This window comes from Bidens hawaiensis, unplaced genomic scaffold (genome assembly GCF_021521415.1).
Source record: "Bidens hawaiensis isolate Kalapana, Puna unplaced genomic scaffold, B.hawaiensis_p1.1 tig00016838_1, whole genome shotgun sequence".
Taxonomy (NCBI): Eukaryota; Viridiplantae; Streptophyta; class Magnoliopsida; order Asterales; family Asteraceae; genus Bidens; species Bidens hawaiensis.
In genome coordinates, this window is record NW_027492554.1 from 139,391 (window position 1) to 152,526 (window position 13,136).

At 38.0% G+C, this 13,136-nt stretch overlaps 2 protein-coding genes across 3 annotated transcripts; both read left to right on the forward strand.

The window, feature by feature from the left end:
- The first annotated feature begins 310 nt into the window (after window positions 1-310).
- LOC143552312 (UV-stimulated scaffold protein A homolog) lies at window positions 311-3,418 on the forward strand. 2 transcript variants are annotated; one of them, XM_077042567.1, is made up of 2 exons: window positions 311-538; window positions 1,548-3,417. In XM_077042567.1, the coding sequence occupies exons 1-2, from the start codon at window positions 350-352 to the stop codon at window positions 3,207-3,209; spliced, it is 1,851 nt and encodes a 616-aa protein (XP_076898682.1). In that variant the 5' UTR covers window positions 311-349; the 3' UTR covers window positions 3,210-3,417. The 2 variants fall into 2 exon arrangements, with proteins under 2 accessions (XP_076898682.1, XP_076898683.1); XM_077042568.1 differs by lacking the exon at window positions 311-538 and adding an exon at window positions 1,364-1,547 and having other exon boundaries at window positions 1,661-3,418.
- Window positions 3,419-6,394: 2,976 nt separating this feature from the next.
- Window positions 6,395-9,473, forward strand: LOC143552313 (E3 ubiquitin-protein ligase SINAT5-like). The gene is made up of 3 exons (XM_077042569.1): window positions 6,395-6,905; window positions 7,438-7,824; window positions 8,894-9,473. Exons 1-3 carry the CDS (start codon window positions 6,606-6,608, stop codon window positions 9,251-9,253), a joined length of 1,047 nt encoding a protein of 348 aa, XP_076898684.1. The 5' UTR covers window positions 6,395-6,605; the 3' UTR covers window positions 9,254-9,473.
- Window positions 9,474-13,136: the final 3,663 nt, after the last annotated feature.

Below are 13,136 nucleotides of genomic sequence, written 5' to 3' on the forward strand. Positions count from 1 at the left end.
AGAGTTCGGTTCAGTTCGGTTAATTCGGTTCGTTCCCGTCGGTTTTCAATTCGGTTTCAGTTAACGATTCGATTATTACTCACCCCTAGATTGACAAAAAAAAATTAGTTTTTTATTAAAGGTTAAGTTGAATTAAGTTGTGAATAAAGATCGTCTAAGAGTTAAAATAATATGAAATTCTGTAATAACTTTTATCGTAAAATAATAAACCATCGATCATCCACCGCCTCTAACATTGACCCGGATCCATATAATAAAAATAATCCCACATATCCAAAAAGAAACCCAAAATCAAAATAAAGTCAAAATTAAAAATTAAAAAAATAATAATAAATCAGGCGTTCCGGCGATGGCAGACGACGGTGAGACGACGGTGGCGGTGGTGGTAGGGTTAATAGAGAAAGCAACCAACTCAACTGGACCCGACTTGGATCCGAGAATCCTCAAATCAATCAAATCCGTTGTCCGTGACTCGGATTCGGAGCTCCGGATAGCGGTTGAAAACCTAATGAGCCTCATGAAACGAGATCACTCTCAGGTCTGTATGTTATTATATGTTTTCATGTAATTTGTCAATTAGTTGTTAATTGCGTATACTCTGTTGATATAATATTTGAAGCTCATATATTTATATTGTTAACATATTAGACCTAAATATCTGTGACATAAGTTATTGAATAATTAGTTTGTAAGTTTAAGACTTAAGTTAGAAATATAGGTGTAGATGAAAGCTAATACCGGATGAACAAACGGTTCACGAACAGATAACACAACGAAATTTCTTGTTCTGTGTTTGTTTATTAAGGAAATGAACGGTTTACACGAACGAGTACAAATAATTTTTTTTTTTACTTGGCTAACCGAGAATGGTTCGTGCCAACGGTTCGCTTACTCTACCAAGTTTGCGTTGGTGTTTTTTTTGACATTTATATTCGTATTGTGATTTTGCATATTAATTAATCACGTAATACTCGTATATATTTGTTTTATAGTCTATAATTTGGCTTAAATATTTATAATGAGATTAGGAAAGTCATTAAAAAGTAGTAAAAGACCTTTAATGAACAATCATTAACGAACACAAACGGACGTAAACGAACACATTATCGAACGTTCACGAATGCAAATGAATGAACATAGTCTCTGTTCGTGTTCGTTCATTTAGTTAGGCGAACGAAGTTCCTCGTTCATGTCTGTTTACTTATTAAACGAACGAACTTCCCGCCAAACGGTTCATGAACAGTTTGCTGAACGTTTGGTTCATTTGCAGTCCTATGTATTAGGCGCAATCTACATTGACCTAAACTTCTGTGATGGTTCATTTGCTGAACGTTTTGAATAACTAGTTTGTAAGTTTTAAGTGTTTAGCAATGGTTATGCTTATGTGTCGATAATTTGTTACAGCAATGGTTAATGTTTAATGGTTAAATGCCAAGACATGTATTGCTTTTACTTTTGCAGGCATGAATGCAATGCTTCTTTGTTTTGTTAGCTCTCAAATAGTGGTTGTTTTCAAGATGAAATTCTGACATGCAGTTACATTACAGGTACGGTATCTCACACTAACTATAATCCATGAACTGTTCATGCGGTCAAAGCTTTTTAGAACCCTAATCGTTGAGAATTTGGACCAATTGTTGACTTTGAGTGTCGGGTTCAGAAGCAAACAGCCACTCCCTGCACCTCCAGCCATTGCATCCAAATTGCGGTGTAAAGCAATAGAGTTTTTAGAAAACTGGAACTTAACATATGGAATCCATTACAGACAGCTTAGATTAGGTTATGATTATCTAAAGAACACCCTTCGGTATCAGTTTCCAAATCTTCAAGCAAATGCAGCAAGAATTCAGCAGGAGAGAAGAGAAAGAGAGTTAAAAACGAAAGAGATTTTGTTAAAGAAGTATGAATTGTTAAAGTCCAATATCGCTTCGATTAAGGATGAAGTTAATTCAATAGTTGATGAAATTAGTGAATGCTTAGATATTATTATAAGTAATAAAGAAGAGAACGTAGCTTTAGATCCTATCGATGAAGACGAGTTGGAAGTGTTTCGTAACCGGGAACTGCGCACGATTCGTGAAAATGCGTTGACGGAAGCAGATAAAGTACAAGAAAACAGTGAAAATAAAGTGGTGTTCGATGCGTTAAGAGAACTTTACAAGGTTTTAGTGACTAAACATTTAGTTGCAGTTCAAGAATCGGTTTCGGTTCTCATAAGGGTAGAATTGTCAGATAACCGACTTAGAGATACCATGTTAAAAGAGTTTATCGATTTTAGAAATAATCTCAAATCAATAGAAAAGAAATGTGAAGAAGTCGGATGCGTTCTGTCAACTCCTGAAAATGATGACGAAGAAGATATATGGGAAGATGGTGCGAGTATATCGTTTAATATTCCAAATTCCGTTACACTCGCTAAACAAAACGATTCTCCCGAATGCAGTAAAAGTAGAGAAACAAATTCTAATTTGAAGGTGAAGGTGAATCCCAATTTGGATCCGGGAAAAAGAAAGCTTATGGATGAAGCTCCGGTGATGAAATGGGGTTCGTTTTTGGATAACTGGGGTTCGAACCGTGTTCATATGGCTAACCAAAGGGGGTTAGAGGTCGAAGCTCATTGGGGTCGGGTTGACCATGACGCGGTTATCCCAGCTAATAAGATCGCTGAATTAAACGTGCAAGCAACCTTATACGAAGAAGAACGTAAAGAAATTCAACAATGTCGCGCACCTTTAAGAAAGGGCGGGTTATGTGAGAGACGGGATTTGAAAGTATGCCCGTTTCACGGGCCCATTGTTGCTCGAGACGATAAAGGAATGATAATAAATCAAGAACCGGATATTACTAACTTCTCACAAGAGGATTTGTTAAAACAGGCGGTTAAGAACGTTAGAGAGAGAGATAAAGAGGTTATAAAGAAAAGAGAATATGATAAAAAGGAACTAAAGCGTGCTAAACTTGCTAAGGTTCGGGAGCATAATGATGCGGTGTTACGTGATGCAGCAATGGCTTCGACTCCGGTTTCGTCTGCTGCTGGAGAGTTAGATTTGGGTAGAGAAAAAGCGAGTCTTGCAAAGATGTTGAAGAAGAAAGTAACTGCAAAAGATAGATTGGCTTCGCGGTTGTTGAGTAGGAAGGCTATTGCAAGACAGGTGAATCTTGCAGGTGATGATTCAAAATACAGAGAAGCTTTTCCTAATCAATGGTAAAACTTTTTTTTATGTTACTTAACTTGTTTCTTGTGTTTTTTTTTTTACTTTTTTAAGTATGTTTTATGTAATAAGATATTTTGAAAATGTGTTGTATATAACAATGGGTACAAATAATAAACTTTAGTGATGATGTACGTTTCGACCAAATCGAACTATTTTTAAACTGGCTCGGTTTGAACTGTTACCGATCCAATCATTTACCAGGCCTAATTTGAAAGTTCTTAAATACGCTCCGGTGGATGATGTGTCAAGCCACATTAAGGTTTAAACCATGTTCGTACTAAACTCTGTAGAATGTCGCGACTTTACAGTTTTGAGATAAATACGCAGGTTCATGAAAATTCATTTTGAGGTTTACACTTTTATTTTGTAAATTTTGATCACTTAAACTTTTTACTAAAAGTCTAAAACGACCTGTTTTGACCGGAACCTGTTTAGTTATAACAGTGTTTGACCCGACCAAAAGTAAGCTACTTTTTAAGCGATCAGTTCTGACCCATATCCATACTAACCAACCACCCGCTCGACCTGACCCATCTATTTTACTAGGCTCAGTTTTATAGTACTTGATATCGTTTTCATATGTCGCTAAAAATTTCCGGTTTGTCGTTTGTGTCTGCATGATTGAGGATTTGACTCATCATATGATACATTGATACTACTGGTGATGTCTTTTCATAAGCCTACCACTTTTCATATGATACTTGTGGTGTCTTTTAAAACTTCAAAGTCTCATCACCAAACAATGTGACTATTTATGTATTTATGTGATGATAAATAAGTTTGCTCTAATTAGAATAGACAATTCTTTAAATGATGGTAGTTAAGGTACCTACTCTATTAGTTTCTTAACTGTTTGAAAGATCATATAATTAGTTTTTATCTTGTTATAATTTTCATGGATCTTAGGTTGATCAACTAACTAACTACCAACCAAGATGTCAGTGAGTGGTTTAGAAGATATCATAATTGTGCATGTTGAATATTATCATGCTGAAATTGCAACAAAGAAAAGTGTTTTTTTTCAACAGCCAACAAACAGATACTAGGTTAGGAATTTAGGACACTCTATGCCAATGTTCCAATTCATTTAGAGTGTGATTCATCTGTTAAAGTTTGCATGTAGCATGTCTTTCCATATCACGTGTCGTGTGTTATGCGGGCTTGGGTGAGAGAAAATATTTAAAGACGTGTAAACATTTTTTTTCTTACTCAAAATACCCAAAAGGGATGTAATGGAAGAGACTTGGTTAGTGATTAGATAATCATTATTCCCGACACAACCCAATGATTCACAAGTAAAGCGCTTAGATTTAATCTCTATCTGGTCAAAGATGGCCACCCTATTTACTGCCAGCCCCAATGGCCATGCCCCGTGCCCGTGTGTGACGGTGTAGTAAGGTGTTTGCTTATGTGGATGCTCTTCCGTGTCTTGGGCGTGATGATAACATATGCTCTAATATCATATGAGAGGAGATGCGTGCGTGCTTGATACGAGAGGACTCGGAATACCCAACAACTTCGTACGAATCTTCTATAGATTTTGTTACATGTAGTAGTTACCCTACGGGAACACCGGTTTGACTTACTATTTCATACGTAGTTGGTTGAAGTTACACAATTATGTTATACAAGATAAAATAAGAATCCGCTTAAAACCCGAAAATTAGTCCATATTATTTAAACTAACTACATATTTTCATATTATGAAAAAAAAATATATGACTATGAACCAAAATACCAAACATTGTTCTTGATGTGGATAAAAAATCATAATATCATATATTTCCTTCAAACTTGTAAATAAACATACACACACATTAAGATACTTTATATTATATAACTAAATATAAAAGAATTTAAAGATAGGAGAGGTTATAGAAGTGATTAGATGCGTGCATGTAGGGGACGAGGTTGGAAGTTTATAAATGCATAACATGCTTGAAATTAGGTATGTAAGATAAGAAGATATATGTTAGGCAGCCATCACAATCAAGATGGTTATGGGCGTTGTGACATTGCTCAATACATTTTCTCATTTTATTTATAACCAACTAAAATTAAATCCTTTTATTTTTCTATTTTTCTTATCCCTTTGAGAGAGAGGGGGGGGGGGGGGGGGTCGGTGTCTTCGAAAGATTTGCGCTAGGTTGGTTGGTTGGTTGGTTGGTTGTAAGTAGGTGGTTTTGGGTTTTGGTTGTCGTGAGTTTCTTGCTTGATTTTTCTTTTATTGAGGTTATTTTGTTGATAGTTTCAAATTTTTTTTTTTTTGAAAAAAGAAACTAACTCCCTTGACAAAGATAGAACAATAAACAAATCATTGACATGATGTAGTGATGTGTCCAACAGTGTTTTTCAATCATGTCATAATTTTCTATCCTTTGTATATCTTTAAAGTAAGTGAGATTGTTTAGCAGATCAGGTCATAGAAATAACTATGGGTGTAAATGTGTTGAGTTAAATTTGAGCTTGGTTTGTTTTAATTTAAAAGCGCTTGAGCACAAGCCCAGTTAGTTTAGAGTTTTATTTCTAAAATCCGAGCTCGATTTATGAGTAATTCGCCAAATTCATGCTCGTGTCTTTTATTATTTATATATTATAATAATAATTATATACATATTTAAATATACTTAAAACCTTTTTATCATATGTTTATGTATAAGAAAAGATATTATATAATTATATCAATAAAAATTTATGTAAATAAACAGCTCATTTAGTCTCGTGAGTCGGCTCACGCTAATATATGAAGCTTAGACTTGAGTCTGTCTTTAAATGAGCCTTAATAAAAGCTTAAGCCCGTTTAAGCTTAACTCGATTTGACCTTTTAACGAGAAGATCTTAACTAGCTCACAAGCTGCTCAACTCGTTTACACTCTTAAGAATAACAATAATGCAAGATACAAAAAGAGATAGATACATTACATTCAAAATAACATTATTTTTCTTCAAATAGAAATAATATAATACAAATTTACTTCCTTAAGAGTACCAAATTTGATAAGCCCATCTCAACCAACCACACACACACATATACATACATAATTCAATAATCCATTAATCCAACATTTTGTAATCTAGTTCACAATTTACAAATAATAATAATAATAATAATAATAATAATAATAATAATAATAATAATAAACCCTATCCACTGATCTCATTTCACAAAAAAAAAAAAAAAAAAAACTATCAAGAAAAGCAAAGCACATCCTGTTGCCCATTCTTGCCTTCATCTCCCTCCCCTGATTTCATCATCTTTAACCTCATTGGGGAGGGAAAAGCTTTCATCTTTACACCAACATCTTATTATTATTATTCAAATCCCACTATTATTATTATTCAAGATCCAATCTTTTTGCTTCAAGGGTGTTAATCTTTTTCCATTTCAAGATGGAAATTGATAACATTGAATGTGTTTCAACCTCTGATGGTGATGAAATCCCATATAATCACCATCATAATAATATTAATATTAATAATAATAATAATTACCACCACCATCATCAAAATAATACCCAATTTTCATCTTCCAAGAATCATCATCATCAACATAAAAATAATAATAATAATAATAATAATAATAATAATAATAATAATGTTGTTGTGCCTTCTATTAATCCCACAACTAGTGTTCATGAGCTTCTTGAATGCCCTGTTTGTACCAACTCAATGTACCCTCCTATTCATCAGGTTTGTTTTTTTTATTTTTATTAATTTTAATTTTATTTATCTTATTGATATGATTTGATTCAGGGATTTTAGGATTATGATATTGGTTTTGACTTTTTGGTCAAACATATTATTTTGTCAAATCATATTAATGTGAATTTTTATGATTTTATCACCAGTTTGCAGTGTTGTAGAAATTGCTAGACGCTAGTATGGCGGTGGGGTAGGGACTAGCGATTAATCAGGATTAGTTGGAATTAATCGGATTAAAATTTATATGTAAATTTTCAAATATACAATAATTTTGGCTGATTTTGGACAAATGGGGATTAATCGGCGACACGTCAGTGGGGTAGCGACTAGCGTTTAATCGGCACCTAGTCGGGATTTTTTACAACACTGCCAGTTTGTAATAATATATCATGACTTCAAGAAACAATCTTGAGTGTTGAAAACTTGAAATATCATGTTTGACTTTGAAAAGTCAATTTCATCTCTATGCAAAGTATGCAACACATTTGTGTAAAAAATTTATTTTTATGATTTTGTGCAGTGTCACAACGGGCACACGATATGCTCAACATGTAAGACACGGGTCCACAACAGGTGTCCAACGTGCCGTCAAGAACTCGGGGATATAAGGTGTCTTGCTTTGGAAAAAGTGGCGGAATCACTCGAGTTTCCTTGCAAATACAACTCCCACGGGTGCCCCGGATTCTTTCCGTATTACAGCAAGTTGAAACATGAATCTGTCTGTAATTTTAGGCCATACAGCTGTCCATATGCTGGATCAGAATGCTCGGTTGAAGGTGATATCTCGTATCTAGTTTCTCACTTGAGAGATGATCATAAAGTCGATATGCATTCAGGGTACACTTTTAATCACCGTTATGTGAAGTCTAATCCTCGTGAAGTTGAAAACGCCACATGGATGCTTACGGTTAGTATCATTCACATTCTTTTTGGGGTGTAAACGAGCCAAACCGCTTGTGAGCTACTTGAGATCAGCTTGCTAAAAGCTAGAATCAAGATGACACTTATTGAGCTCGAGTAGGCTCACAAGCCTAAATGAGTCCATTATCTTTATGACTTTTATTTAATGTATTAAATATATATTTACATAATAGTAATAATAACTATTATAGATGAAATTATGATCAAAGTAATTAAATAATATATCATGTTGAGAAAAGATGCAATACAATAATTGCTTAACGTACAAGAATACTTATATTTCATGAAATCATATCACAAGATCTCGAAATCGTCAATATATATCCAATTAATCATTGGTTCACCGAAATAAACAGTTTTGGATCGTTAATCGATCAATTTTTTACTTTTCTTCACCAAAACCGTTTTTGAGCGTTTTAGCTTTTGGCTGAGCGTTTTAGTATTTTTTTGCCTTTGAGCGTCTTGCGTACCTATCGTACGTTAAAGCATTATTGTACAGTATCTCGACACATATAATGTTATGTATAAATGTTTTAATTATAAACATAAATTTATATAAAACGTACAATAAATAGTAGACTAGCCAATCCGGCTCGAGCTTAAAAAACTACTTATGAGCTCAAGCACTAGAAATAGAGCTCCAAACGAGCCGAGCTCTTGTAGAGCTTGGCTTGGCTTGGCTCAGTTCGTTACACTCATAGGTAACGCAAAATTTTACTATTTTTTGATATGATATTGTTATTAACAAAAATTCTTAGATTTTCGAATAGTTTAATGTTGTTTCTTACCTACATATGTTTAATTTCTACTTGAGAGTTGTATGTTTGACTTAAAAATGGTCAAAACTTTACATATTCTAAACATTATTAATATTTACAAGATCTTTACATTTAAAAGTAAGTTCTTGTAACTTAAAGGTGGCTAGATGGACGACTTGCGTAGCATGTCAAAACGAGTTTGCGTTGAAATGGGTCATGTTTGTATGGCCTGAAATGGGCCGGGCCGGGTCGGGTCGGCCCATAAACCCTATGTTACAATTTTATTATTACACGCAGGTGTTCAACTGCTACGGCCAGTATTTTTGCCTCCACTTCGAGGCGTTCCAGCTCAGCATGGCGCCGGTCTACATGGCATTCCTCCGGTTCATGGGCGACGAAAACGATGCACGTAACTACCGATACAGTTTAGAAGTTGGCGGGAATGGCAGAAAGCTCATATGGGAGGGTACCCCTCGGAGCATAAGAGACGGTCACAGAAAAGTTCGGGACAGTCATGACGGGCTCATAATACAAAGAAACATGGCCTTGTTTTTCTCTGGAGGTGAAAAGAAAGAGCTCAAGTTGCGGGTCACGGGTCGGATATGGAAAGAACCACCTAACAATGATGGTACTACTGTTTACGTTCCAAATATGTGAGGTTAACTTGCTTGGTTTTGTTTTGTCGGTCCCGTTTGTAGACGGGACCATAAATGCATACGAAAGTAAACAGGAAACGGTGAATGGAGGCGCGTGTTTTTCTTTTTTTTTTGAATGTGTGGGAAATTTTATGGCAATGAGATTGTTTGTGCCTTTGTGTAAGTGATCTCTATGTAAAGCTAAAGCACATGACTTATGATGGAAATTTTTACATTATTTACATTGAATTACAAACCTCCGTTGCGACTGACAACACCAACACCAACACCAACACCACCACCGCCTTTACCACCGCTACGACTGACATCACCACCACCACCGCTACTGCCAACGCCACCCAGTTACAGTGATTCTCTTTTTCTTTTGTAACAAATACTACTCTACAGTTTATAACTTCAATACTAATTGGAAAATAAAATGGTCTAAACTTAACTTGATTAAAGTGTTAGCAAGTGAGCTTATTGCTTAGATAAGTATAGGGTAAAGTTATCGTACAATAATTGCGCGTACGATAGGTACGCGAATCACGCTCAAAGGCAAAAATACTAAAATGCTCAGCCAAAAACTAAAACGCCCAGCCAAAATATTAAAACGCTCAGCCAAAAATACTAAAACGCTCAAACACGGTTTTCGTGAAGATAGTAAAAAATTGATTGATTAACGATCCAAAACTGTTTATTTCGGTGAACAAATGATTAATTGGATATGTATTGACGATTTCGAGATCTTGTGATGTGATTTCATAGATCGATTTCATGAAAATAAGTATTCTTATACCTAATGTACGCTAAACAATTATTGTATTCTATGTTTTCTCAATAAGTATAATACTAATATTAATTAGATACAAATCTCCATTCCAAGCTATTTATAGAATTTAATCGGATTTTTGTATTAAGTTTACGAGAATGAAGAGGTAGGTCCCAGCAGAGCCCAGTTGGACCCGCAAGACTCACCTTCAACAGGGACGTCTGCGCAAAGGATAAACTCGCAACCCCTTGAAGAGGGACGTTTGCGCAGAAACCAACTGGGCCAGCAGGACCCACCATGCTCAGAGACGTGACGTCCTTACGCGCAGTACGCAAGCTTTTCCCGCAGGAAATGCCTCCCAATGGTGAAGTACTCCGCCTGTTCCCGCAGCTGCGGATACAAGCCATCAGGGAAGGCCACCCGCGCAGCAAGGGTACACGCACAAGGCACTTAACTCTCAAAATAATTCAGTAGTCACCTGAAGGAATGAGCAAAGCCGGGAACACTCCCGCACAAAGGCGGGAGGGGGAGTACTCCCGCCCAAAAGAGCCAGTCCGTACGATACGGGAGGATCTTTTGTACTGTACCTGACGAGGTATGGACAAAAGATCTGACCAAAGATACGACAGCTCACTGACAACAGTACAACAAGCAGCATGCTCTTGTACCTAATGTCACTATTAGCCGCTGCCTACTCACCAACTCCTGTCATACCACGTGCATAGCCTGCAGTTGCTGGAAAAGGAATAGTACACAGCCGGCCTGGTCACTATCAGCCGCTACCTACCCACCAACTACCAGCATGGCACGTGCGTAGGCTACAGTTGGTAGAACAGGAATACTATTCAGCCGGCTATACCTTCTTGGAAACCTACCTTCGGCTATAAATACCCCAAAAGGTATGATCATCTCATCTTATCTTGTATCTTATATCTTATATCGTATACCTGATATCTGCTCTAGCAATCTCTTAATATACATTTATATTCAAGAGCAATCTAGTCTGATTCTCACGCCGGAGGGTGGTCACAAGGAGGTACCCCCCCCCCCCTTCTCAGTGACGAGCTCACGGTGTCTGTTTTGCAGGTTATCAGAAGAACCATCTTTGCCGGATCTAACCCCTCGTGGGAAACATCTATTTAACCCCCCAGATTATCCGTAATCTGCCCGGGGTCAATTAGTGTTTCTTCATTGGCGCCATCCGTGCATAAAAGCTAGAACTTAATCTTTTTCAGTTTTCTCAAAACTTCTGGAAAGATGGTTAAAGAAACTCCGGTAACCACAACCCCAGCTACTGGGGGGAATACCGGCGACTACACAGTTTTTACGAACACTACCCCGGTTACCCAAGCCGGGGCAAGTGCAGTAAATTTTACGAACACTACCCCAGTTACCCAAGCTGGGGCAAGTGCAGTAAATAATCGCTCACTGGGATTCACCGATACCCAGTTAGAGAGACAACAAACGAGGCTCCCCCGCCAAACACTCGATGAAGTTAAAGCGTGGGCGGAAGCACGTCAAAAAGAATTCCAAGCTGAGTTGGATGAACGCTTACGTTCACTCCAACAGGCTGACGAATTCGTAGAGTACTTTGACGATGATTCGGAGGAATCCGATAGTGACGCAAACCCTCGTCATAGGGCGAAAGGGAAGCGTAAGGAAACGGACTCCCAACCGAGAAGGCATTTTGGAGAAACCTTCAAACCAAAAAACGCGGGTGGAAACCCACGTGACTTCTCCAAAGCATTTAGACCAACTGCGGCAAATGCGGGAACGTCCAAATTTGCAAGGGACATTGCGGAAACAATCGCCCCGAAAAGTGCCAAACAGATGTCCAACATCGGCACTTACGATGGTATATCTGATCCAGACGATCATTTGAACAGATTCATAGCGGGAGCAGCCGTCAGTAATTGGACGGAACCTACGTGGTGTTACATGTTCCAAATGACGCTTGTTGGGCCAGCTAGAGCGTGGTTCGATCGTCTACCGGTCAACCACATCTACGATTGGGCAGACTTCCAGCAGAAGTATAGCCAACACTTCAGCCAACAAAGAAAGTATACCGAAGAGCAATGGACAATCCTCAAATGCATTCGAGAGGAAGATGAATCTTTGCCAGACTTCATCACTCGCTTCAACTCAAAGAAGCTAAGTCTGGGTAATATTAGCGAAGATCTTGTTCGCGCTGCTTTTATCCAGGGCGCGAACGACCCAGAGCTCATCCGCACCTTAACGGGTAAAGATGGCATGCCATCCACATGGGATGCCATCATGACAGCAGCTAAACGCTTTGCGGAAACGGAGAAGCAACTGGGTAGAGATCTCCCCCAGAGCACAAACCTCTACACCCAGAAAACAAGAGAAGACAACGTCCTTACCGCCCGACTAAACAAAAAGCGGAAGCTAGGCATTTGGCAGTCAAGGGTAAACTTTGACACCTCATCCGGCTTGCAACATCGGTTAGGCGGAAGGGATAACGTACAGTAGAACCAGAACTCCAGATGGACGTCACTCACCAAAAGCGTCACCGAGATATTCGCCACTGAGGAGCTCCCATGGCCAAAGGCTCCAATAATCCGACATCGTCACAATGCTGATCGGAGCAAATACTGTGACTTTCACAGGACAAAAGGCCACAACACTGAAGAATGCACAGACGTGAAGGACATCGTCGAAGCATTTGTCAGAGATGGGACGCCCGCGCACCTCGTGGCGTAACGAACGCTGAGCAGGCTGATGCGTGTAGAACCCCAGTTGGGGAAAACACGAATAAAATTGCAGCTTCAATGTTGGAGACTACATACTGCGTAAACAACGAGATCCCGAACCATGTGCATATCGGCTCGATGGCACTCCCATCCCAACAACATGGAAGGGAGCTCAATCACACAGTTTGCATGTAGATCAATTCCAAACTTGTAAAGAAAAGGCCCAGAGCCACTTCTAATGGAAATGATTCTCCTTAGAACATTGATGCTGATGATCTTACATTTATACTAACTTTCCACACTGATATGCCGGTCTTCACCGCATACATAAGTGGGGAAGTCGTTGCTAGTGGAAGGCGGCAAAACCCGCATAAACACAAAAAACGGCAAACCTTCACGCAGGTCAGTCATAGGTAAAGTTT

Excerpts from the sequence above, each read along its gene's own strand:
- LOC143552312 (XM_077042567.1), top strand. The coding sequence starts at position 350 with ATGGCAGACGACGGTGAGACGACGGTGGCGGTGGTGGTAGGGTTAATA. Across the intron at positions 539-1,547 it reads TGAAACGAGATCACTCTCAG|GTACGGTATCTCACACTAAC; the intron begins GTCTGTATGTTA and ends GTTACATTACAG.
- LOC143552313 (XM_077042569.1), top strand. The coding sequence starts at position 6,606 with ATGGAAATTGATAACATTGAATGTGTTTCAACCTCTGATGGTGATGAA. Across the intron at positions 6,906-7,437 it reads TGTACCCTCCTATTCATCAG|TGTCACAACGGGCACACGAT; the intron begins GTTTGTTTTTTT and ends GATTTTGTGCAG. Across the intron at positions 7,825-8,893 it reads ACGCCACATGGATGCTTACG|GTGTTCAACTGCTACGGCCA; the intron begins GTTAGTATCATT and ends TATTACACGCAG.